This window comes from Aotus nancymaae, unplaced genomic scaffold (genome assembly GCF_030222135.1).
Source record: "Aotus nancymaae isolate 86718 unplaced genomic scaffold, 86718_ANA_hifiasm-v0.15.2.pri h1tg000043l, whole genome shotgun sequence".
Classification (NCBI taxonomy): Eukaryota; Metazoa; Chordata; class Mammalia; order Primates; family Aotidae; genus Aotus; species Aotus nancymaae.
The window spans coordinates 707441-733413 of NW_026988457.1; the positions used below are offsets into that span (position 1 = coordinate 707441).

General features: G+C 40.7%; 1 protein-coding gene and 1 non-coding gene across 8 annotated transcripts; both read right to left on the bottom strand.

Moving 5' to 3' along the window:
• Positions 1–5127: 5127 nt before the first annotated feature.
• Positions 5128–25357, bottom strand: SLC46A3 (solute carrier family 46 member 3). 7 transcript variants are annotated; one of them, XM_064361717.1, is made up of 6 exons: positions 25339–25357; positions 24315–24527; positions 18669–19539; positions 16787–16870; positions 10825–10981; positions 5128–8172 (listed from the first exon to the last, which is right to left on the bottom strand). In XM_064361717.1, exons 2-6 carry the CDS (start codon positions 24501–24503, stop codon positions 8088–8090), a joined length of 1386 nt encoding a protein of 461 aa, XP_064217787.1. In that variant the 5' UTR covers positions 24504–24527; positions 25339–25357; the 3' UTR covers positions 5128–8087. The 7 variants fall into 7 exon arrangements, with proteins under 7 accessions (XP_064217787.1, XP_012292622.2, XP_064217791.1 ...); XM_012437199.3 differs by lacking the exon at positions 25339–25357 and adding an exon at positions 24989–25296; XM_064361721.1 differs by lacking the exon at positions 25339–25357 and having other exon boundaries at positions 18669–18716; positions 18969–19539; positions 24315–24953.
• LOC135268821 (U6 spliceosomal RNA) lies at positions 10583–10688 on the bottom strand. The gene has a single exon (XR_010337157.1). It is a non-coding gene; the product is annotated as a U6 spliceosomal RNA (small nuclear RNA).
• Positions 25358–25973: the final 616 nt, after the last annotated feature.

Below are 25973 nucleotides of genomic sequence, written 5' to 3' on the forward strand. Positions count from 1 at the left end.
TTTGTTTTGTTTTGTTTTTATTTAATCTATTCTCCCATTCGGTATCTTTTAAGTGGAACATTTAGGCCATTATATTCAACATTAATATTGAGATGTGAGAAACTATTCTATTTATCATATTAGTTGTTACCAAGATGCTTTGTTTTCTTCATTGTGCTACTGCTTTATAGACCCTGTGAGTTTTATGCTTTCAGGAGGTTCCATTTTGGTCCATATCAAGCTTTTGTTTCAAGATTTAGAACTCCTTTTAGCATTCCTTGTAGTGCTGGTTTGGTAGTGGCAAATTCCCTCAGAATTTGCTTGGCAGGAAAAGTCTATTTCTCCTTCATTTCTGAAGCTTAGTTTTGTTGGATGTAGAAATTACAAAAGAGAAATTCAGGAATGTGTGACAGAATATATATTTTTTGACTCAACACCACTCAATGAAGGAATAGGTTTTTGAGTGTGCTTTAGAATATTGTATGACATCCTTACATAAGATAATTCTACACTCAAATATCTCAAGGAGCTGGATGTGGTTTAATACTTTCTAAAACTGGATTCAACATAGGCATACACTAAGTGAAATGGAGACGCTAGAAGTCTTTGGCCAGAGTACAGCATCGGTTTTCAATCTTTTGTGTGCAGCAGAATCATGGGAGGGCTTTTAAAAACACAGATTGCTGAACCCCACTCCTAGAGTCTGTGATTCAGAAGGGTTGCATTGAAGCCTGAGAATTTGCATTTCTAACAAGTTTGTCGGTGATGGTAACGCTACTAAGCTAAGGACCACACTTCGTTTTTGTTTTCCACCATGCCTGGCCAGTCTACTACATTTCTTTTATTTATTTTTTTTATTGTATTTGGGCTCTGGGGTACACGTGCACGTCCTGCATCATGCCAGAACGCTGGGATTACAGGTGTGAGCCACTGCACCCACTCCTTTTTATTTTCTTAACAATGTATTTCAAAAGCAGAAAATTTTAATTTAGATGAAATTCAATTAAACTATGTGTATGTGTTTTACACCTTTGGGGTTCTATCTAAAATCTTTGCCTAACCCAAAATTATGAAGATTTTCTTGTTATTTTCTTCTAGGAGTTTTGTATTAACTTTCATATCTTAATGTTGAGTCTTAATTCATGAACGTGTATTTCTTTCCATTTATTTAGGTCTTCTTTAATTTCAGCAGTGTTTTGTAGTTTTCAGTGTATAGGTCTTGCACGTATTTTGTTAAATTTATTCCTGGGTATTTTATGTTTTTTGATGCTTTTGTTAAGTGGTTTGTTTTAACTTTAATTTTTTCAGTTGTTTGTTGCTAATATACAGAAGTACAATGGTTCTTACATATCGACTTTATATTTCACAACCTTGCTAAATTCATTTATTAGTTCTAGTAGTTTTTCTTAATGAAACTTCTTTTTTTTTGAGACAGAGTCTCACTCTGTTGCCAGGCGCCAGGCTGGAGTGCACTGGCACAATCTCGGCCCACTGCAACCTCTGCCTCCCGGGTTCAAGCAATTCTCCTGCCTCAGCCTCCTGAGTAGCTGGGACTACAGGTGCACGCCACCATGCCCAGCTAATTTTTGTGTTTTTAGTAGAGATGGGGTTTCACCATGTTGGCCAGGATGGTCTCGATCTCTTGACCTCGTGATCCATGCGCCTCAGCCTCTCAAAGTGCTGGGATTACAGGCGTGAGTCACCGAGCCCAGCTTAACGAAGGTTCTTTAGAATTTTCTATGTCATATTATATGCAGATAAACAGTTTTACTTTTTCCTTCCCAATCTATATCCCTTTTATCACCTTCTCTTGCTTTATGTCTAGGTCTTCTAGTTTGGTGTTGAATACGAGTTGTGAGACTGGATACACTTGCCTTATTCCCAGTCTTAGTAGGAAAGCAGCCAGGCCTTTTACCATATAGTATTATTAGCTGTAAGCTTTTACAAAAATAAAATAGATATTCTTTATCAGCTTGATTCCTAGTTTCTTGAGAATTTTTATCATAAATGGATGCTAAATTTTGATAAATGTTTATTCTGCATCCACTGAGATGATCGTGTGGGGAATTTTCCCCTTTAGTCTATTAATATAGTGATTAAGTGATTTTAAAATGTTGAGCCAGGCTTGCAGTCACAGGATAAACCTCACTTGGCCAGTATGTATAATCTTTTTTATATATTGCTTGATTTGTTAATATTTTGTTTTGAATTTTTATGTTCATGAGGGATATAAATTCATAATCTACTTTTCTTGTAACTTCTTTGTCTGGTTTTAAATGAAGGTAATGCTGACCTCATAAAATGAGTTGCAAGTGTTCCTTGTTTCTATTTTCTAGAAAAGCTGTATTGATATGTTTATTCCATAAATGTTTAGCGATGAAACCATTTGGGCCAGGCCGCATCTTGATCACACACAGCTGTGCCCATTTCTTTATGTATGGTCTTTGGTTGCTTTGTGCTACAATGGCAAGGTTACGTAGTGTGACAGACTGTATAATCCACAAAGCCCAAACTGTTTACTCTCAGGCCCTTTACAGAAAACATTTTCTAAACCCTGACCTAGAGTAGTGATTCTCAACCCCGGCCGCATACTGGAATCACCTGGAGAATGTTTGAAAAAAAGTACTGTCTGGATCTCATACCCAGAAATGCTCATTTAATGTGTTTGGGCTGAGACAAGGCCATGGGAAGTTTTAAAAGTTCCCCAGGTGATTTGACTTGGCAGGTTGAGAACCACTGGATGAAAATATGACTTGGTGTTCGTATTCATTTTACTTCCCACCCCAACACTGATTATTCTAATGAGCATTTAGGGTTGAAAATCACTCATCTAAGGCAGTAGTTTCCAGGTCTGGATGTATATCAGTCACCTGGGGAGGTTTTAGAAATAGATTCTAAGACCCCACTGCAGACTGACTGAAGCAGAATCTCTAGTACATGAGGCCAGAGATTTTTATCAATTAATATATTTTTATTTTTTAATTCCCCAGATAGTTCCCACATGGAGGGATTTCTTTAAAAGAATCCTGAACCCAGGGCACCCTATTCTTATTGTGAAGATTTTTGGGCATTGAATGAGTAATTAGATTATTTAGTGAGTATGGAAGTGGAGAAAACAGATTTAGATGGTTTTGAGGCTGTGCAGTGCAGGCTGCGGACAATCCCATTGACTAGTCCTCTCTAACGATGAGAACCTTCATTTCTAGTAGATGAGGTAATCTAACCCCCTTTGTACACTGCTGGATAACATGGAACATGCTTCTTCCTGTTTGACTTCACTTTATCTGGGCTCCATAAAGACCAGTTCTTCCATTAACATTCTTTCTTCAGATAATCAGGTTACACAATGGGAGAGTAGATCTTTTTTTTTTTCATTTCTGTCTTGAGTCCATATTTCCCCATCCCATCAGCTTGTATGCTTCTCTAGTCTCTTCAACACAACATTTACTAATTGTCTCTTAGGCTAGACGCTTTGGAGACGGCAAGTTCATTTGTGCTACATTTTTGCCCTGGGTCACCTCAATCTAATCTCCTGCTATACTTGCTACATCTCAAATAGAGTTTTTGCTCAACTGAGGAACCATCTGTTAACCCTTCAACTGTATTACATAGTAGCTCTTCAGTTCAGGTGAGATGTGTAAAACCGTGGAATGTTGAGCTGGAAGAGACTTTATAGACCATCTTGTCTAAGCTCAAAAAAGATAATAACTATAGGCAGTTTAGTTGGGTACAGTTTTTTGCTAATGTGTTTTTGATGGGTACATGATGCTGCACGTGTACAATTCTTGCTTTGGGGCTTATAATCTGTTACTGCAAACCCTAGCTATGAAGAATCTCAGTAGGGTCAAGTCCATTCATGTGTCATGCTGACAGGCACTGAGTAACCATGGTCAAGCCAAATCTCTGTGAGACTTACCTTTCTCTTCTGTAAAATGAGGAGAATGAAGATCTACTTTATAAACTGTAAGATGCTTTTTCTTTTGGTTCGGGAAGAACCTTGGACAGGAAGGAAAACAAAAATGTATTAATCAATCTGAGAATCACTTAGTTATTACATGGGCCCCAAGCCCAGAAGATATTAGCTAAACTTGAAAGGAATGATCTTGGAAATAAGAAATTCAAATAAGAATTTCTAGTTATTAAATTATGAGTGCTATTCACTGGCCAAGCAATCATTGATTTCCTTAAAGCCCTAAGCAATGCTATAAAACAGAAGACTGTATCTGCTTTCAAGAGATTACAATGAAGTTAATCATTTAGTTGCACTTTAGGGTATTTGTGTTATTATTTATGGTATCTTAGGAAATGGGAAGTATTAAAGGACATATGAAAAGACTCTAAATCAATTTTATAGTGTATAAGCTGGCGTATTTTTCAATTTGTTTGCAAGGCTGGCTTAATGATTGGCATAACAGTGGTTACTCTCATAAGGCATTACATATATAGCTTTAAATGATTTTTACAAGTAAAAATAAAATTTTGTAGCCATTTCGTTTAGTTCAACGAACATTTATTGAGGATATAAAGAGTAATCAAAGGTTGTCCCAGTACTCAAGGCGATGCTTGCCAGGTGGCAGAAACAAACGATTGCAAGTGGATGGAAAATGCAGGGACTGAAGTGCACACAAAGAGCCACAGAAGCCCTGCAGGGACTGGGGAGTAAGGAGGGATGTGAAGAAGGCTGCTATGCGGAAGACGCAATGTTCTGGCTGAGACCTGAAAATTTTAATGTAATGTGGGAGAAAGAGCAAATGGAACAGTGTGTGAAAAGACACGGAAGCATGAGACCACATGGTGTTTTTAGAGACCAAGGTGGACCTCAGGATGAGTGTATGGCAGTAAGAAATGAGATGGGAAGGGGTCAAATCATGGCTGGCTTGCTTGTTTGATCCTTTTCCTAGCAGTGACAGACACTGAAGGATTCACATTTAAAGAGTACAAGATCGGTGTTTTAAAAATGCCCTCATCAGTATTTCTAATTGAACAAGGATGGACAACAGCTGGGTAAGAAAGACTAGCGGTAGAATTCTCAGCTGGGGATCATGGAATGCAAATATCCTTTTACTGACACAAGGAACAAGTGTTGGCCCCAAACATTAATTACTTTATACCACTATTAGCTGTTCATTCAGTTTTTTTTTTTGAAGAAAGAAAGAAAGAAAAAAATGAAGAAGAGGAAGAAAAAGGAAGAGAAAGAGAGAGAGAGAATGGGAGTATTGCTTTCTTGCCCAGGCTAGTAATGGGTATTGAAAACCTCTTTTATACCAATAATTATACTTAATAATGTAGACAGGAAGGAATAAAGGAAGAAAATAACAAAAAAGCAGCCAACAAATGTTTCATTTAAACCTATGAAATGCTATGTGATTACTGAGGAGTGATTTACTTCCAATTATGTAGTCACTTTTGGAATAGGTGTGAGGTGGTAATGTATGTTTTGTGTATTTGAAGTGGAGAGTTCTATAAATGTTTATTAGTTTATTTGTTCCGGGTCTGAGTTCAAGTCCTGGATGTCCTTGTTAATTTTGTCTCGTTGATCTATAGAATCGTTAGCTCTTCTTGTTACATTGATCCTTTTGCCATTATGTAATGTCCTTCTTTGCCTCTTTTGATCTTTGTTGCTTTAAAGTCTACTTTATCAGAGGCGAGAATTGCATCTCCTGCTTTTTGTTTATTTGTTTATTTTTACTCTCTGGTTGGTAATTCTTCCTCCTTCTCTTTGTTTTGAGTCTTTGTGTATCGTTGCATGTGAGATGGGTCTGGATGCAACATATAGATGGGTTTTGGCTTTTTATCCAATTAGAATATATATAACTTTAATACTGGCATTTGATGCTAGCTGGCTGTTTTGCCCATTAGTTGGTGTAGATTTTTCATTGTGTTAATGTTCTTTGCTTTTTGATATATTTTTGGAAAGGCTGATATTGGTTGTTCCTTTATATGTATAGTGCTTCTTTCAGAAGCTCTTGTAAAGCAGGCCTGGTGGTGGTGAACTCTCTAAGTACTTGTTTGTTCGCAAAAGATTTAATTTTTCCTTCGCTCGTAAAGCTTAGTTTGGCTGGATATGAAATTCTGGGTTGAAAGTTCTTTTCTTTAAGGATGTTAAATATTGGTCCCCACTCTTTTCTGGCTTGTAGGGTTTCTGCTGAGAGATCTGCTGTAAGTCTGATAGGTTTCCCTTTATGGGTAACCTGACCTTTCTCTCTGGCTGCCCTTAGTATTTTCTCCTTCATTTCAACCCTAATAAATCTGGCAATTATGTGCCTTGGGGTTGGTCTTCTTGAAGAATATCTTTGTGGTGTTCTCTGTATTACCTGGAGTTGAATATTACCCTGCCTTGCTAGGTTGGGAAAGTTTTCCTGAATGATATCCTGAAGCGTATTTTCCAACTTGGATTCATTCTCTTCATCACATTCAGGTACACCTATCAAACGTAAATTAGCTCTTTTCACATAGTCCCATATTTCCTGGAGACTTTGCTCATTCCTTTTTATCCTTTTTTCTCCAATCTTGTCTTCTCGTTTCATTTCACTAAGCTGGTCCTCGACTTCTGATATCCTTTCTTCTGCTTGATCAATTCGACTGTTTAAACTTGTGCATACTTCGCGAAGTTCTTGTGTTGTTTTTCAGCTCCATCAATTCACTTATATTCCTCTCTAAATTGTCCATTCTCATTAACATTTCATCAAACCTTTTTTCAAGGTTCTTAGTTTCTTTGCATTGGGTTAGAATAAGTTCTTTTAATTCACAGAAGTTTCTTATCACCCACCTTTTGAAACCTGCTTCTGATAATGGAACACACTCGTTCTCCATTAAGCCTTGTTCCGTTACTGATGAGGAATTGCGATCCCCTGTAGAGGGAGAGGCATTCTGATTTTGAGTATTCCTCTGCCTTTTTAGGCTGGTTTCTTCCCTTCATTATATATTTATCTCTCTGTCGTCTTTGTAATTACTGACTTTCTAACTAGGTCTCTGAGCAGACATCCAACTTGTTGATTCCCAGCGCCAATATCTGAGCAATCCACTGCGCCGGCCAAAACAGCGGTGTTAAGATTGATGATGCTTTTCTGCCTGGGAATCTCCGGACTCTGCACCAGGAACTGCCGCACTGAGGCACCAGCAAAACTGCCACGCTGGCCACAAGAGTCACCCTGGTGACCTGTGGAGCTCCTCTGCTGGGAATCTCTTGGTCCGTGAGCAACAAATAGTCGTCTGAAAGTGTGGCGTCCTCTCGTTCTCTGTGCTTTCACTGGGAGGTACGAGCCGGAGCTGCTAGTGATCAGCCATCTTGGATCTCTCCCCCCGAAAATATCATCATTCAGTTTTTTAACTTCTTTAGAGCAATTTTATTTATAATCTATTTTTTCCCAATTACCCATTACATATAGAAATATTATCACTCCTGTCTCTGATGAAACATATTAAGAAAAGTAAAAAATATATATTCTTTAAAGTGCCTCCCTTTTAAGGATTTTGTATCAATGAAGCACTGATTGTGGATTTCATGTATAGTCTTCAGAAGTTATAGTATATAAGCTCTGACTATCAATAGCAGCTTAATAGGCTCTAGAAAACAAAGCATTATCAAGTATAGGTAAAATTATATTATACATATTTGAAACTTACATCATTATTTTCCTACCAATGAGTGATTCATCATAATTTTCATTATGCCTTCAAAATCCCTGAGAGAGGCCAGAAACCCATTGTGCTGATGAAGAAACTGATGTAAAGAGTTTTCTCTTTGGCCTTAGTGTGAGAGCCTGGAATATGTCAGAGAGATTATTGCTTTTGACTTATCAAGTTTCTTGATCCCTCCTTACACCCTTAAGTTTTAATGTTTCTCTTCTAAGTTCAAAAGTGAGGAATACTTGAGATTTGTTTTGTGTATTGCAAGTATATTGCATGATATGTACAAAGTGTTCAAAGTGCATGGTACGGTAAGAAGCTAAAGCCAGGAGCTGTCTCTCTGACTGTTCAGTTTAGAAGAAAGGATATGTGAAATTGGTTATCAATGAAGCACTGATTGTGGGATTCATTTATAGTCTTCAGAAGTCTAGTATATAATACGTGCATTAATAGATTTTTTGTTGTCGTTTAAATCACAGTCATCTGTCTGAAGCATCTTCACTGGATTCTTCTTGTATAAGAAGTTCATAGCTTCCCTCATTCCAGCTGGTGCACTTGACAACACTGTAAAAGCAAACCAGAGATTTTAAAATTGAGATTAAGACAATATCTAAATGAGTAATCTGTTTTCCAACCTTTTTCCCAGTTACATAGCTTTTAATGAATTAGGGCAAATTATCAGGAGGAGTATCCTGGCATTTTAAATCCAGCTGACTCATGCATGGTGCTATGAAAATAATTTTAAAACTACATGATTTTTTTCTCTTCTAGACCCTTAAGATATCCCATCTGTCCCATTGTTAACTCTGTGTAGTTCACATAAAATAGTTATAACCAAAGTCATTACTGAAGTTCCTGTTGAATAGCTATAACTGAAGCTCGGAAGCATGGACATTTGGAGGTAATACAGCATGTAATTCCGATTTTTAAAATATTAAGCAGTATGGGGATAAAAGGAATCTCAGGAGCCCATCTACATTTACCTCATTATTGAAAGGACAATTGCCTTTTATCTATCTGTTATAGAATTTATAAATATATGAAGAATAAAATTAGAATTACCCATTATTCCACCCACCATGTATGCAATTATTTTCTTTAATTTAAATTTTATTTTGCTAATTTTTAAAAAATATTTTTTTTTCTTTGGCCAGGCATGTTGGCTCACGCCTGTCGTCCCAGCACATTGGGAGGCTGAGGCAGGCAGATCACCTGAGGTCAGGAGTTCCAGACCAGCCTGGTCAACATGGTGAAACCCCATCTCTACTAAAAATAAAAAATTAGCCAGGTGGTGGTGCACGCCTGTAGTCCCAGCTACTCGGGAGGCTGAGGCAGAAGAATGGATTGAACCTGGGAGGTGGAGGTTGCAGTGAGCCAAGATCACACCACTGCACTCCAGCCTGGGCAATAGAGTGAGACTCTGTTGAAAAAAAAAAACCTTTTTTTCGTAAATATGGGGGTCTCGCTATGTTGCCCAGATTAGTCTTGAACTCCTGGCTTCAAGCAATCCTCCTTCCTCAGCCTCCCAAAGTGTTGGGATTACAGGCATGAGCCACCGTGCCTGGCTACAGTTCTTATTAGTTAAGTCATTTTTTATGCTGTACCGTCATTTACTTAAACATTCTCCTACTGTTGGACAGTTTGGTCATTTAAAATTTTTTGTTGTAATTAACGTTTTTATATATCAATTTTTGACAACATTACTGATTATTTCTTCAGAGTATGTTTCTAAAAGGAATTGGTGGATCGATCACTATGAACTTTAAAGAAAAAGCTTTTGATACATTCATGAATTGCTTTATGATATAGCCGAATAAGCACATTATCAACAATGTATAAGATCAATTGTCTCATCATGTGCTCACCAGCACAGCATGTATTTGTAATGTAGTTAATTCAACAGCTAAATAGTCTCTTTTTAAAAAGGTAACTAGTATAAATAACTTTTCATCAAAATTAGAGGAACCACAAACACTGTTGTTCTCTGACACAGATGTAGGTATCAGAATTCACTAGACATTATGTACCAAGCTCCTACTATAAGACATGAGCCAGCCCTTTAAGGAGTTTGTCATCTTGGCAGGATGCTTAACACCTGTGTTTATAGGTACTTTCCTCCCTAACTCAGAGCCTCAGCCCAAAGTGCTTAGGAGAAAGCAAAGAAAGCCTGGCTTCTTGTGCCCCCTTTGCCTTGATTCTCATCACTGTGTTACTCTGGCAGCCACCATGCTATGCTATCAGCCACATGAAATAGAGCTCAGTGGAAACAGATTAATGCATCAAATAAATTTGCTTGGACATTTCAGCAATCACTCATCTAGTTGGCTCACAATTTTTGTTAAATAGAAAGCAAAAAAGGCATACATATTGCCTTTATCTTTATGCTTCTATCCCTTCATTATATGTACTATTCATAAATGGAATTTTGTGCTTCTTTAATTTGAATATTTAAATATTAAAACATTTAAACATTAAAGTTTAAACAAGTCATTAAAACAAGACAAAGCCATTAAACAAGCCCACTCTGGAAAGAGAACCCTATAGTCAGCATATCCTATCTGCTTTTGTCATTTATACAAGAATCCATGTGAAAATCAATCTCACTTTGACCATCAGGGGATATTGTACTCTGGGAAATCATAGTTTGAAGGTATACATCTCTAATCTTAGATACTAATTTAATCAGTGGTTTAAAGGCAGGGAGTTATAACGAACACAATCTTTCTTTTAATTCTTCAGTCATGTCACTCTTTTTCTTCCTAAGTCTCCCAAAATTATTGACATATGCTTTCACGTCTATTTATTTTATTTGTTTATTTTAATGAGATGGGAGTCTTGCTATGTTGTCCAGGCTGGTCTTAGACACCTGGGCTCAAAATGAGCTTCCCACCTCAGTCTCCTGAGTAGCTGGGACTTCAGGCATACACCACCATGACTGGCTCTCTTTTTTTTTTAATTAAAAAATTTATTTCATTAAAATATGAAATGCTTCATGAATTTTCATGTCATCCTTGCACAGGGAGCATGCTAATCTTCACTGTATTGTTCCAATTCTGTATATGTGCTGCCAAAGTGAGCACTTCATGTCTGCAAGTTCTTGAGAAAAGCACATTCTGAGGCAAAATTTCAACAGATCTATGTGATTTTACTGGTGCGGTTAATGGATTCACTGAATCTCTATGCCCTTTGATAAAATGATTACAAATCATGACATACCATAGACTGATTGCTGGAAGTAGTAACAGACCAGCAGACAGCAGGAAAGGGAAGCCAGGGTACCAAGCAACAGTGGCTGAGTAAATTCCATTGAAAGCAGAAACTGCAGTGACTCCTCCAAGTGTTTCTAAGAAAGCAATACAAGCAAACAGGGTGCCTGTTTGGGGTAGGGATATAGAGGGAGAAAAAGAAAAGGCAGAATTACACAACAACAAACACAAACTAATGGAGACACTTGTTATTCATGGAAAACAGTAAACATCGGTGAATGAAATGACAGTTATTCCCCCAAAATCCCTGAGACGTCAGCAGCCCATTCTACAGCTGAGGAAACGAAGGGAAAGGTTCTCCTTGGACCCGATGTGAGAGAGGTTGAAAACTCCAAATAGCCAAGTTCCAGTGTCCACAGGGCGAAGCTAAAAAGACACTGCAGCTGACTCATTTGAAAACTGCATGTGTCTCCTCTCTGCCACAGCCCCAGGCAAAGCCACAGCTACCCCTGCTCTTCAGGATGCTGTCTCCCACCTCCATCCCTGTGCTAATCTGTGTGTGACGCCTGAAAGCGCAGGATGGCTCTGAACAAGCAATGCTTCCTGCAAGAGCCTTTTGAAAGGTAAAGAAAACCTTACATGCTCCTCAGTCTGGCAAGAGTGACGGCTGCAGGCAGAGAGGGGATTCTTACCATACATTCTGCAGTTGGAATTTTATCCCTCTCTTCAAAGTGACCAAAAAATTCCATCACCACTAGATTTTGCATGTTTGACGCATCGAATCAACCATCCTGTGCACTAGTGAAGGTTTATGCCACAGTTTAATATTAAGCGACTCTTTAAAACATACATTTCCACCTTACTGCTTGCAACTGCCTCTGCCCTAAGGTGCCTTACAAGATGAAGAGTGGGGATTCTGCTACGGTCACTTGCTACACACCAAATTTGGTCAAGGGTAGGCCACTCAGCATCGTTCATAAAGTCTAAAATGACTGCACGGTCAGTAAAAGCTCACAATCAGAGAGAAACAGACACTATGCTACTGATGTTTAGTTGTGTCTGGAATCCAAGACGATGTCAACTGAAGAGTTAAACCTCCAAAAGACAGGCTGGCCATCTTCATGTGCTTTTCTTCCTCTTCGTCAAATTTTGCATCACCAGATTGAATAAAATTTCATGACCATTTTCAGTCAGGTTGACCTGGCTTTCTTGGTCTCAGAAAGCTTCTGCTTTCTGCAGAGTTCGTCGACAAGCCACTGTGCTTGTTCCCTACTTTGCCAAGTTTATTTTTCCATGATAAACTGTAACGTATTTTTCTTATTGACAATACAAATCGTGTAAATAATTGTGTTTGCCTGGACTGATAGGAAGGAAAGGCCAAGCTTGAGGATTACCTCTCAAAATTAGACATGATTTTGTTTATATTCTAATTTTCCCCATGGTCTTGATCTTTTAGACTTGTGTGTTGATTTTTATATTTAAACTTTTTCATTTTGTTGTACAATTCTCATATATTGCTTCAAATTATTCATTGAATGATAGGGCATGCATTCAAAAATATACATCTATCTCTGCAAAATACTGTGTGCTCACTTATGTGTCTTCTTTGACTAAAATGAAAGCTTTGTCGCTCTGCCTTGCACATCTGCCTTGCTCACAGCTATATCTCCAGGGCTCAGCTGTCCTTGTGTATGGCAGACATTTAATAAATATTTGTCAAATGAATGAATAAAAGCTTAACTCAGGATCCCATTTACCAGTCACCAAGTAGCATGCAGACTTACTGCCTCCATGATTTATGATAATACATTAAGTCAGTTTAATTGGAAGGACATTCTTCTACTTGTCTGACTACATTATTTTCTTTTATTTCTGATCTCTTGCGGCAGCCAGGAATAGTGCTATGGAAAACAGACTGCACAGTGCCGGTTCTATTATGTAAGGGTTTTCATCTGTTCTTGATGGGAAATAGGTCAGACAGTGCACCGTTTGTTCTGATGGAACCATACTATTATGAAGTAGCTTTAGCTCGTTGCTCAGCTTCTCTGAGCATTTCAACTGGTTTAATAGTTGCCAGAGATAAAACAGGATTGAAGGATAAGAACAACTGAATTTATCTTTTAAATCCTGTTTGTTTTTTTTTAATCCAATAGACCTCAAAAATCAAGTCTGTTTTACTGTATCCCAATTTATAATCACAAGGAGTATATGAGTGATGCCCAAGTAAAATAGTCGAAGGCAGCTTCAGCTCTGCGTTCACTTGGTGCAGAGCACAGAGATTTCAAAATAATTACCAGAATTTCATTTTCTCACCTTTCTTATTTAAGGTAATAGAAATAATGACAGGCGTCTGAAAACTTTGGCAGTATTTCCCCACTCCTCTGATTATTTAAAGTGTATAATATTTTCACAAAAATTGCCGATTTAAATAATGGTGAAGGATGGGAATACATTTAGTTACAGAAATGTTGACACCATCCAAAAGATTATTTAGCTTGCATTTAACGACAAAGTAATTTAACTATCCTGGAATAATGAAGTCACAATTCACAGTTACTGTAATTCCAATAAAGAACTGCCAAAATGTACACTAAACATTTAAAAATATTACTATATTTAACAGTATGATATGACCTTTTTATGTTTATTTTTTGTAGAGATAGAGTCTCCCTCTGTTGCCGAAGCTGCTCTTGAACTCCTGGCCTCAGTGATCCTCCCACCATGGCCTCCCAAAGTGCTGGGATTATAGGTGTGAGCCACCACACCTGGCCGAACTGACTTTTTAAATGCCTTTATAAACTAAATCGAATGTAAACAAAAATAAACTATACATCTTGACAACTCTATTTTAGGTCTAAGTCAAAGCAGGAAAATTTTTTCCCAACAGCTTTATTGAGCTATAATTAACATCCCACAAACCTCACCCTTTTAAAGTCTATAATTCAGTGGTTCTTAGTATATTACAGAGTTTTGCAACCATCTCCACTATCTGTGGAACATTTTCATCATCCCAAAAAGAAACTCTATACCCATTAAGTACTCATTCCCCTTCCCCAGCCCCAGTCAAGGCCTAATTTAATTTCTGTCTCTATGGATTTGCCTATTCTGGATATTTCACATAAACAGAATCGTATTTATATGACAATATATGACCTTTTGCGACTAGCTTCTTAAATTTGGCATAATCATTTCATAGTTCATCCATGTTATGGCATGTAACAAGATATTTCTTTTTATTGCGGAAGAACAGTTCACTGGATGGATAAACCACATTTTGTTTATCCATTTGTCGGTTCATGAACATTTGCGTAGGCTTCACTTTTTTGCTGCTGTGAATCATGCTGCCATGAACAAGATTTTGTGTGGACATATGCTTTCACTTCTCATGGTGTCTAAGTAGGGGAGAGATTGCTGAATCATAACTGACTTTCTGAGGAACTGCCAAACTGCTTTGCATGGAGGCTGCACCATTTTACGTTCCCACTAGCAGTGTATGAGGGCTCCAATTTCTCCACATCTTGCTATGGCCTATTTTATTTTGGCCAATGGGTCTCACTCAGTGGTTTTGCGGTTTTGCTTTGTATTTCGCTGATGGCTAATGATATTGAGGATTTTCATGTGCTTATTGGTCATTTGTATAACTTCTGTTCAAATCCTTTGCCTATTTTTAAACTGAGTTGCCTTTTTGTTGTTGAATTTTAAGAGTTCTTAAATATGCTGGATATGAGTTCCTGATTAGACAAATATAATTTGCAAATATCTTCTCCCGTTCTGTGGGTTGTCTGTTGTCGTTTCACTTTCTTTCTTTCTTCCTTTTTTTTTTTTTGAATTTTTAGTAGAGATGGGGTTTCACCGTGTTGGCCAGGCTGGTCTTGAACTCCTGACCTCAGGTGATCTCCCCCACCTCGCCTCCCAAAGTGCTGGGATTACAGGTGTGAGCCACCGCGCCTGGCCTCACTTTCTTGGTGTTATCCTTTGAAACACAAAAATTTTTCAAAGGACAAACTTTGAATGAAGTTTTTGGATGAAGTCTAATCTATCAATTTTTCCTTTGTTGTTGTGCTTTTGGTGTCATATCTAAGAAACTACTGCATAATCCAAAGAAGCAGATAGATTTTTACATAGTTCACATACATTTTTCCATTCTGTAGTAGTTTTCAAGGTAATCATCATCACATCATTTATAAACAGCTGTGTGAATACATAACTATATCTTATAAGTGAAAAATAAGAGGCTGGGTGCAGTGCCTCACGCCTGTAATCCCTGCACTTTGGGAGGCCGAGGCGGGGGAGATCACCTGAGGTCAGGAGTTCAAGACCAGCCTGGCCAACATGGTGAAATCCCATCTCTACTAAAAATACAAAAATTAGCCGAGTGTGGTGGTGGGCACCTGTAATCCCAGCTACTCAGGAGGCTGAGGCAGGAGAATTGCTTGGACCCAGGAGGCAGAGGTTGCAGTGAGCCAAGATCATACCACTGCACCCCAGCCTGGGCAACAAGAGCAAAACTCTGTCTCAAAAAAAAAGAAAAAGAAAAGGATAAGAAATATATTTTTAAATTTACTGAAATATGTAGTTTTCTCCAGCGTTGACTAAACTGATATAAATACAATAGCATAATTATGAATTATTCATAAGTAATCAAATAAGTACATTCACAGCACCGGGCTAAGAACTGACATTAAAGGAGATGCCAACGTCTAATAAGATTCAGATGATACGAAAGGGAAGGAGGACAATTCCATATACCTCATATCTAACGAGTAACTAGTTCTCACTAGAAATCTAATTTTTGTCTTTGATGCATCCTGGTTATTCTCTGCCCACCCTGCCCGCCCCTTCAACTGTTTGACTTTGTGTGCCCTGCTCTGTGCATGAGAGGCTGACCCCACAGATTGTATGACTTGGACTTTCTTGCTTGCCCGAGTCCCTGCTGCACTTGGTTAAAAGGATGAAGGAGGAGAGAGGCTTTAGTGTTTCTTCTCTGCTTCCTATCCGGGGCATCTCTCTGGCTGCCTCGACGATGCCCACTCTCTATAATGGCCTTCATGAAAGTCTCTTGATGGAACCAGCTGAGTGGGACCTGCCTTTCTGCCAGGACTCTGGGTCAGGCCCAGCTGTGACATTTGTAGTGGCCAGTGTAAGAACATCATTAGAGGCCTATATATTATAATCTAAGGATTTAAGCATTTAAAAGTTGTCAGTTATTTGAAATTTGGCTAACAAACTGTTAACTAAAATATATTCTGCCTTCCTACTGTGAAAAATATCTCTTCGTAATGAATGATCTAGAAGCTAGCACACGCTTAGGATTCTCAGATGTTTTCAGAGTTCCATGTAGGACAGGGTGGCCCAGGGTGAGCTGACCCTCAGCCTTGCTGCCCAGCTGGAGCCCACCCCCATTCTGCTCTATCCCTTGCACCACCCTCTCAGAAAGGGTCATTTACATGTGGGTGTAGAGGACCCCCACCCTGCGATTCCACGGTCCAGCCAGACCCTCTCTAAGGAGTCGCCCCTTGGCTCCTTCCTTGGTCTACAGGTGAGCACTCTGGGCACAGTCCACCCTCAGGAGAAGGTGGCTGAGGAAGAGGATCATCCAGGCCCTCACGGGACATGAGCCCAGAGCTGTCTGGGCTGGGAATTGCAGGGACCCAGGTGGGCAGAGTGCAGTCTAGAAGGAAGGAGACATGGTAAGCTCCCAGCAGGCATCTCCCACTTGGCCCTGAGGTCTCCTTTCTTCCTGGGGTGGGGCACAGCCAGAGACAAGCGAGCTGTCTAAAGTACCAGGCCCTAGGCAGGGGCTCCCTTGCAAGAGTGTAAGCCTTTTCCTAAAGCTTACCACTTTACTCAAAAGGAGATCCATGCATGAAAAGGGCTGTAGATTATTCTGAAGCATTAAACATTGATTGTACACAGATTTGAGTTGGTGCAGATGGTAGATTCATGATATTTCTTAAACAAATTAAACTTACCTTGTTCAGTAGAATGAACCACTTTTGATAACATGGACCGCAGAACAGAGAACGGCACGATAGTGAAGAGGAACGGCACCCTGGCTGTGGGAGAAAGGATTCAAAATCACTGGCTCATTCTGAAAGCTAACGGCCAGTTTAAAACGGGAAAGACTTTCACTCTGTCTAAATATTTCCTTTTCTACAAGCATCCGAACTCACTGCACCTAAAAATTGAACTAATGAATTGTAGAATTCTGTTTGATGAATTAAAGTAGACTATGGACAGGTCAGTTTAAGGTTACTTTACTCTAGAATTCTTATTCCAGTACAAAGAATGAGAGTCCGTGTAATTTTTAGGTCTAGATCTATTTATATAATCTGCCGATTAAGACTGACCTGCTTATTTTCCTTAACTATGTATTAACCTAATTCGTTTTTGTTTGTGCTTTTTCAGACTTGGCACTCTTAGTGTTAGCATGCCTTTGTTATATTGATTCATTTATTGGTAAACTGGTTATCATCTTGCCTGTTCATCTTTATGGTGGAATAAGTTTATAAGCATAAATTACCCCTGGTCTTCAATTAGGACTCTTAATAGTCAGTAGTGCTTTTAATTACATCATAAAACAGCTATATATGGCATCAGCAGATTACAGTTATCAAAGTGTTTTCACATAGATTAACTTACTTAGCCTTGGCAGCTCTCAGGGAGACAGGGAGAAAAACTGGCCATTATTGAATGGTAGGCATTGTGCTAAGTGAGTGCTTGACACCTACCTAGTATTCATTGTAACCCTCTAAATTAGGTAGTACCACGCCCATTTTACAGATGAGAAAATGAGGGCTGAGAGTAGTTCAGTAACGTGCCCAAGATCATCTAGTACTCTAGAGGGAAGTCAGGCCCAATTCTGTTTGGTCACACTGCTTCCCTGCAAGATAGCAAGGGGTTAACACTTTTATTAGAGAAAAGAGTAAATTGGACCTTTCCCAGAGTCTCATTTTATAGTTCCATAGCCTTTTCCAATGCAGTATCTCATTCGAACCCTGCAAAAACAGTTATGAGGTAGATTGTTAAGGAAGCAGTCTAATTTGCCAACCAGCAATTCATCAAAAATCAGTTCATGAAATGGTCGATTTGCTGAAAGATCAATTTGCAAAATCTGTCTTTAAAAAATTCCTTCTTGAATATATTAAATTGATATAGTTTTTTCCTTATAAATACTTTCAGTATACTTTATACCATTGTCCTAAATATTTTTATGGAAAGTTGTCTTCTTAGCAGCATTTTAAGAAATGTTCACTTTAATGAAGCTATACTGAAGAACTCATTCATAAGAAGAATGTTCTTCAAAACAATTTTGTGGCAAATATGCAAATCTAGGAAATTGTGGTTATTCAGTGAATTAAATTTATTTATTTATTTATTCTGAGACAGAGTTTCGCTCTTGTTTCCCAGGCTGGAGTGCAATGTGTGATCTCGGCTCACCGCAACCTCCACCTCCCAGGTTCAAGCGATTCTCCTGCCTCAGCCACCCCAGTAGCTGGGATTACAGGCATGCACCACCACGCCCAGCTAATTTTGTATTTTTTTTTAGTAGAGATGGGGTTTTGCCATGTTGGTCAGGCTGGTCTCGAACTCCTGACCTCAGGTGATTCACTCACCTCAGCCTCCCAAAGTGCTGGGATTACAGGCATGAGCCACCGTCCACGGCCTAGTGAATTAAATTTTTAAAGCAAATTTAGCTTTTGGCTTATTGACTCCTGGCAAACTAGCTATTTCCCTTTAATTGAACTAGAATGGCTTAAATAGAGGGCTTTATATTAAAGTTTTGTCCCAACAGACAAATTAATTTCATATGAATATCAAATACATAGTTCTAAAGCTACACTTGGAACTCACCTAAAAGCATCATCAGTGTTGTCCTGGCAAACGCAGTCATAGCCATTCCTGTCATAGTGGTAAGAATCCCAATGAAGGCCATATGAATATCCTCCATACAATAAGAAAAAAGCCATATTCCTAGGAAACTAGTGAAAAAAGAGGCACTACCCAAAGCTGATCCATAGCCTATAAAAACTTCATTCCAGCAGAGTGGTGAATTCAATTCATAAAGGATAAAAACTGGGGCAATGCCAATTACCATAAAATAATAAGTGATTATTGTAAAAAGTAACAAACAGAGCAAAACTCGTCTCTTACCAGAAGGATTTTTAAAAAGCATGTAAGTTCGGTAAAATAGGTCTTTGAAGCCTTCACTACATGACATAGTAACATTCTGAGATGAAGACTCTCTCACGGGATCACCGAGAAAAAATAAAATATAGACCAAATTAACAGCAAGAGACACAGCAATAATTAGAAACGACCACACAAAACCTAGTTCTCTAATAAAATAGCCAGATGACAGTCCTGTTAGACCAGTAACAAGTCCAAGCAGAAAGTCAATGATAGCTATTCGAATTGTTTTCTGTTTGTGTTCTTTACACTGATCAACTATATAGGCAAAGCAAGCTCCCCAAAATGTGGTATAATTGCCACAAAATGCACCAATGAAGGTAGATGCAATCAAAAGCTGGAATGGGAAGGCAAAATAGCAAAGCAAACAGAGCCAAACGCTGGTTGCAAGAGCACCAATGGAAGACAAAATCATAGGGAATTTTCGTCCGTGGTGATCACTAACAGACAAAAGTATGAATGTAGACACTAGACCAGGAATCAATCCACTTATGTCCATCTGCAGATTAAAACGTGACACTTTTTTCTGAACTTCCTGCAAAGAAACAAAAAGAAGACAATGTAGTTTACCCAATGTGTGTAAAAATATCATGGTGCATGCTTTTTTCCCTGTGGCCAGTAGGTTATGGGTGGGGAATCTGGTGCATGGGCAGGACTAATGGAGCTTACATTTTCTTCCAGTACATAAAGCAAGTATAGACTGAATAACCCTTATCTGAAATGCTTGAGACCAGAAGTGTTTTGGATTTTGGATTTTTTCAGATTTGAGGATATTGGCATGTATATAATGAGATACCTTGTGGATGGGACTCACATTTAAATACAAAATTCATTTATGTTTCATATATACCTCATACATATAGCCCGAAGGGAATTTTATACAGTATTTTAAATAATTTTGTGCATAGAACGGTTTCCATTGAGAACTTATGTGTGGAATTTTACACTTGTGGCTTCAAAACAGTGATCAAAAAGTTCCAGATTTTGGCCACGCATGGTGGCTCATGCCTGTAATCCTCGCACTTTGGGAGGCCAAGGCAGGAGGATCACTTGAGGTCAGGAGTTTGAGACCAGCTTGGTGCCAACATGGTGAAACTCTGTCTCTACCAAAAAATACAAAAAAAATTAACCTTTATTTAGGAAGCACTTGGCTGTTGCCTTTTTTTAACCTCTGTCTCCACAAATAGATTAGTGAGAAACATATTCCTTTATTTACTAAATAAAAGAATTAAAAATAAGATAAAATTGAAAGAGGAGCCTTACACTATCTGCAGATGGTAGGTGCCATGGCTGAGTGTGGTGGCTCACGCTTGTAATCCCAGCTCTGTGGGAGGCTGAGGAGCATCGCTGGAGCCCAGGAATTTTGAGACCAGCCTGGGCAATATAGTGAGACCCTCTCTCTAAAATAAATTTAAAAAAAAAATAGGCTGGGTGCGGTGGCTCACACCTATACTCCCAGCACTTTGGGAGGCCGAGGTGGATGGATCACTTGAGGTTAGGAGTTTCACCAGCCTGGGCAACATGGCAAAACCCTGTCTCTACTAAAAATACAAAAATTAGCCCAGCAAGGTGATGCATGCCTGTAGTCCCAGCTACTCCGGAGGCTGAGGCAGGAGAATTACTTGAATCCAGAAAGTAGAGGTTGCAGTGAGCTAAGATTGCGCCATTGCACTCCAGCCTGAGTGACAGAGTGAGACTCCATCTCAAATAAATAAAAATATAAAGTAAATAAAGGTGGTGGTGTGTCATGACCTGAGGAGTAAGAGAAACTCAACTTCCAAGGGCCAAAATGACAATGACAGACGACATACACACACAGATTGGAAGAGGTGCCAATCGTTACACTAGTTATTTGATGGAAGGAGTTTTGCATGATCTTAAAACATTTTTTGCTTGCCATTTCTCTGTATTTTCCAAAGTTAATATAAAGAGTATGTGCTGGCCGGGCGCGGTGGCTCATGCCTGTAATCCCAGCACTTTAGGAGGCCGAGGCAGGTAGATCACAAGGTCAGGAGATCGAGACCATCCTGGCCAACATGGTGAAACCCCGTGTCTACTAAAATTACAAAAATTAGCTGGGTGTGGTGGCAGGCGTCTGTAATCCCAGCTACTTGGGAGGTTGAGGCAGGAGAATTGCTTGAACCGGGGAGGCAGATGTTGCAGTGAGCTGAGATTGAGTCACTGCACTCCAGTGACAGACTGAGACTCCATCTCAAAAAAAAACAAAAATAAAAATAAAAACCGATATGTGCCATTTGTACACTGGGAAATACTAAGCTGATTTAAAAAACAGATTTAAGCCTTTTTTAGTCATTGAATGAATCACTGAAGGTGATGGTGGTACCTCCTGGGAAGCAAAAATGTTCCTTTATCCAAAGGAGCAAACAGAGAGTGGGCCACGACTCCAGTGTGGGTGGCAGGGTGAGGGTAGGGGTGGTTTCTGGTTCCTGGAGGTCTAAGAGCACCAACTTTAAGGGAAGGGACCTAGAGTAGTAGGTTCTCTTGCATATTAATCCAATTAAGAAACAACAAATGAAAAAAATCAATTTGAAAATTTGGCAAAAATCTTTGACATGAGACCACTGCTCTGGGCAGTAGGGGTTTCTCAGTAGCTGGGCCAGGCTGGAGGTGGGCCAACACCTGCCACCTGTACCATTGCAGAAGTCACCAAGCTGGCTGGACCAAGGCCTGTCTCCCCTCACTCCAAAAGGGCAAGAGCAGCAGACTTCCCCAGATATTCTAGTCTTCTCCTCCCAGGTCCCTCCCACTGCAACCAGAGGGCCTGCTCCTAGCGGTCGGCTGAAGGACAGCACAGAATCAAATACAGAAATTGATGAGCTTATAAGGAGAGATTTGTTAAAACCTACAAAACTACAGCTAGACAGGAAGAATAAGTTCTAGTGTCCCATAGCATCATAGGGTGACTACAGTTAAAGGTAATACATTACATAGTTTCAAATGGCAAGAAGGAGGATATTGAATGTTCCCAGCACAAAGAAATGAGAGATGTTTGAGATGACGGATATGCTAATTAGCCTGATCTGATCACTGTACATTGTAGGTATCAAAACATCACTGCATATGCCATGAATATGTACAATGATTATTTGTCAATTAAATAAATAAAATAAGGCAGGGCTCGGTGGCTCACGCCTGCAATCGCAACACTTTGAGAGGCCCAGGCAGGAGGCTAACTTAAGACAGCCTGGGAAACATAGCAAGACCCTGTCTCTACAAAAAAATTTTAAAAATTAGCTGAGTGTAGTGACACACGCCTGTAGTCCCAGCTACTCAGGAGGCTGAGGTGAGAGGATCCCTTGAGCCTAGGAGTTCAAGGTTGCAGTGAGCTATGACCATGCCACTGCACTCCAGCCTGGGCAGTAGAATGAGACCCTGTCTCAAAAAATACCATACATACATAAATAAACAATAAATAAAATAAAATAAACTCTTCAGGTGATTCCAATGTGCAATCAAGGTTAAAAAACACTGTGTTAGAGGTTCCAGGATGAAATTATGTTTATTAACAAATATCTCCAGGGCCGAAATATGAAGAGCACCCCTGCTCTAGGACCCCAACTTTGAAACTAAGAGGATTTATTGGCCAGGGACGGTGGCTTACACCTGGGAGGCCAAGGCAGGCAGATCACGAGGTCGGGAGTTCAAGAGCAGCTGACCAACATGGTGAAACCCCATCTCTACTAAAAATACAAAAATTAGCCAGGCATGGTGGCACATGCCTGTAATCCCAGCTACTCAGAAGGCTGAGTCAGGAGAATCGCTTGAACCCAGGAGGCGGAAGTTGTAGTGAGCTGAGATTGCGCCACTGCAATCCAGCCTGGGCAACAGAGCAAGATCCTATCTCAAAAAAAAAGAAAGAAAGTAAAAGAAAAAGAGGATTTGTTAAACTCTATTCTTTTTATGTGTGTTTTTCTCAACCTAGAGAGACTCTGGGCTTCTCTGGTTCAGGACCATTTTGCTTATCCTTGCCACCACAGGATAATGTGGGATAAACTTGTTTAATGCATGAATAAACACACAATAAAAAGAAATTCTGAGCCTAGCGAAGCTTCTGACTCCCCAGAATAACATAGGAGCCATTCTTAAAGGGAGATAAGACCGTTAGGTGAGACCCAGGGCCCTTCTTTTTTATGACTTTACCCTAGGCCAGAACCTTGATGTCTTCCAGGCTGCTCAGAAATAATCACTTCCGAGAAAATGTTTCCCATGGGAATGAGGAAATGAATAAGATCAGAGGTTGTGCCGAATTGCCTGGCTTCACCCCAGCAAGGTCCCACCTGACACGTGGACGGATACCTCATGAAGTGCTAGAACCCTGGCTCTGGGGTGGTTTGAGTTTCCTCCTTCTCAGGCTCTTTTCCCAGTCACAGAGACTCGCAGAGCCAGCAGGAGGTGACTCAATTCCCTTTAACTCATTTCATCTGTCACTGGGAAGCAGCACCACTCCTTTACCATCACAAAATGTCCCCAAGAGGAAGAGTTCAGAGTTTACAGGTGTGATTTGTTTTTGAGGCACAGTAGGAAAAAAACATTTCCAAATCTGGATAATTTTGAAACGGTAGACTTTTATCAAAAACTGCCCAAGGGACCAGGAGAATGGTGAATGCCTCCTGTTTTACACACAAAAATTGGGGGAGGATGCTGGAGAGAGAGGAAGAAAGGCTCCTTAATATCTGGCTAAACATTTCTGGTGAGGGCAACGGTGAGTACTTCCCACTCCAGATGTCCCCACAGAGCTGCTCCTCATCACATGAGAGCCAAGGTTGACTTGACAACACCAAATAATACACCCCACCTGTGACAGACACTGGCCCACAGTCTTCAGTGATGGGCCACCTTCTAGAGTTCCTGAAAGCTGGGACATGCAGAAACAGTAAAAAGATTGGGGAGAAAGAGAGCAAGGGAGAGACAGAAGCACCATGTTTCAGCCACTCCTGTCCACCAAATTGCTCATTGCAGCCCACCCTGCTCCAATTTTCAGACTTTTTTTTTTTAAGACAAAGGAAGAAGACAGCCACAGAGGAGATGACATGGTGGTGAAATTTTCCGAGAGAAAGGAGAAAAGCTAGTGTCACAGAGGAGAGTGTTTTAAGAAGAAGAGGCAGATTTGAAAGTTATCAGGAAACTTCAAATGGGATGAGATCCGAGTAAAGGCCATTACGTTTGGGATTTAGGACTTTGATGGCTGCCATAGAGAGAGCAATGGATGATGAGTGCAGGGTCCTCTGACTCAAAAGCTCGGTACACATTCCCTTTTTATTAAATTCTATGGATATTGTCATTTCTTACCTCTTGGAATACAAAAATTGGACTGCTTTTGTTTTTTTCACACTCAGAAATATTGCTATCAGATGAAAAAGTGTAGTTACCAGTTTCTTCCCATATTCTCCGATAAACATACTGCGTTGTCAGTGGACTGGTCAAAGTCATAGCAAATGCGCTAAGGAAAATGGCAGGTTCTACAAATAAAATCTTCATATTGCCTGCGGAGGTAGCTGTATTCTACAGAAGGAGAAAATGGAGAAAGGTCATCAGTCTCATCCCAGAGGCTATTCAAGGGGAAATTTGAGCAATTTGTGGAGTAAATGTTTCAACAAGCAAACTAGAGAACGGAAAAGGCAGTGCGCACTCTCTCAGAGAATAACTTTTACTTTGGAGTTGAGTGCCCTGTAACACCTTAGGCTGCCATGCTTTCCATTTTTATGATTAGGACATTGTGGGACTCAAGCCGCCTTTGAGTCTGAAATAATAAATTCTCACCCATCTTGGTTAGCCAATGATCACAGTACAGTTCCCACACTGTACATTGCCAGAGGGTTTTTCATAAGTTCAACAACGAGGTTCCTTTTGGGAAGCGACAGTTGCACAACTGTTATTGTTATTTTGCTGCGTGTTAACAACGGACAGGGAGGGGGCCTTTTAAAAAGCAGCTCCCAATCGGAAGGGCCTTATTTTTAACTCACCCCACGATTACAGTCTTCCTGCCAGGCTGGGCGCAGGTCGGGCCGTGCCCGGGGCCGTCGCCTCGGATGCCCTGCACTCACGCGCGCCCGGGTTCAAGAGCAGCCTCTGGGCTGGAGCAGCAGAGGACGCGCCGGGGACAGTGACCTCGGCAGGGACGGGGAACCCGGGCTACGCGGCCGGCGCTGGGGTGGGGAGGGGACTTTCCCGTCGAATTCGACCAAATTACGCTTGTCCGGGAGTCTCAAGCGTATTTTAGAGCAGACCACGACAAGCACACTTCCGCGTCCCGCGTGACACCTGCACGGTTCCCGGCGCAGCCCTCGGCTCCCCCGCGGCCCTGCGGACTCGCCTCAGCGCGGGGCGGTGGGGCGCGGGGCAGCTGCTGCTCCCGCACGGTGGGCAGTCGGCCGATCGGTTCCTCTGTCGGTCGGTCCGCGGCCCGGTCAGCGCTCGGCGGTGACTCTGCAGCCGCCAGCTGAGCATCGCTGTCCGCCGAGGAGGCGGGGTCGGCTGCCGCCTGCGCGGTCGCTGTCCTACCCGGCTCTCCTGCGATTGGGCCCTGCGGCCGGTGGCCCTGCGGCGATTGGTCTGCCCCGACGTCACTCCCCCCAGGAGAGTGGCAGTGGATCGTGCACCCGCCCTCGGAGGCCCGGAGTGGATCCTGCGTGAGCGAGCAGTCACGCTGCACCGCTGCTGCGTGCTGGGCCGCGCCGCAAGCTCAACAGCTCTGGAGTTGCAAAGCGTTTCTGAACCCGAATATCGTTTCTCATACAAACACATGAAAGATGTGTTGCAAAAGTAACATGTTTGGGCTGTAGCTCCTAGCAGGATCCCGGTCCGCCGGGCCGGTGCCCGCAGAAGAGGGGAGTGGGCGCCGGCAGAGGGTATAGGAAAGAGGGTACTCAATGCAGAGTTAGCGGAGGGTTGGATTAAGCAACTAGTTAAATTTTCATGAACCTCCATATCTTTATCTGCCAAGTGGGG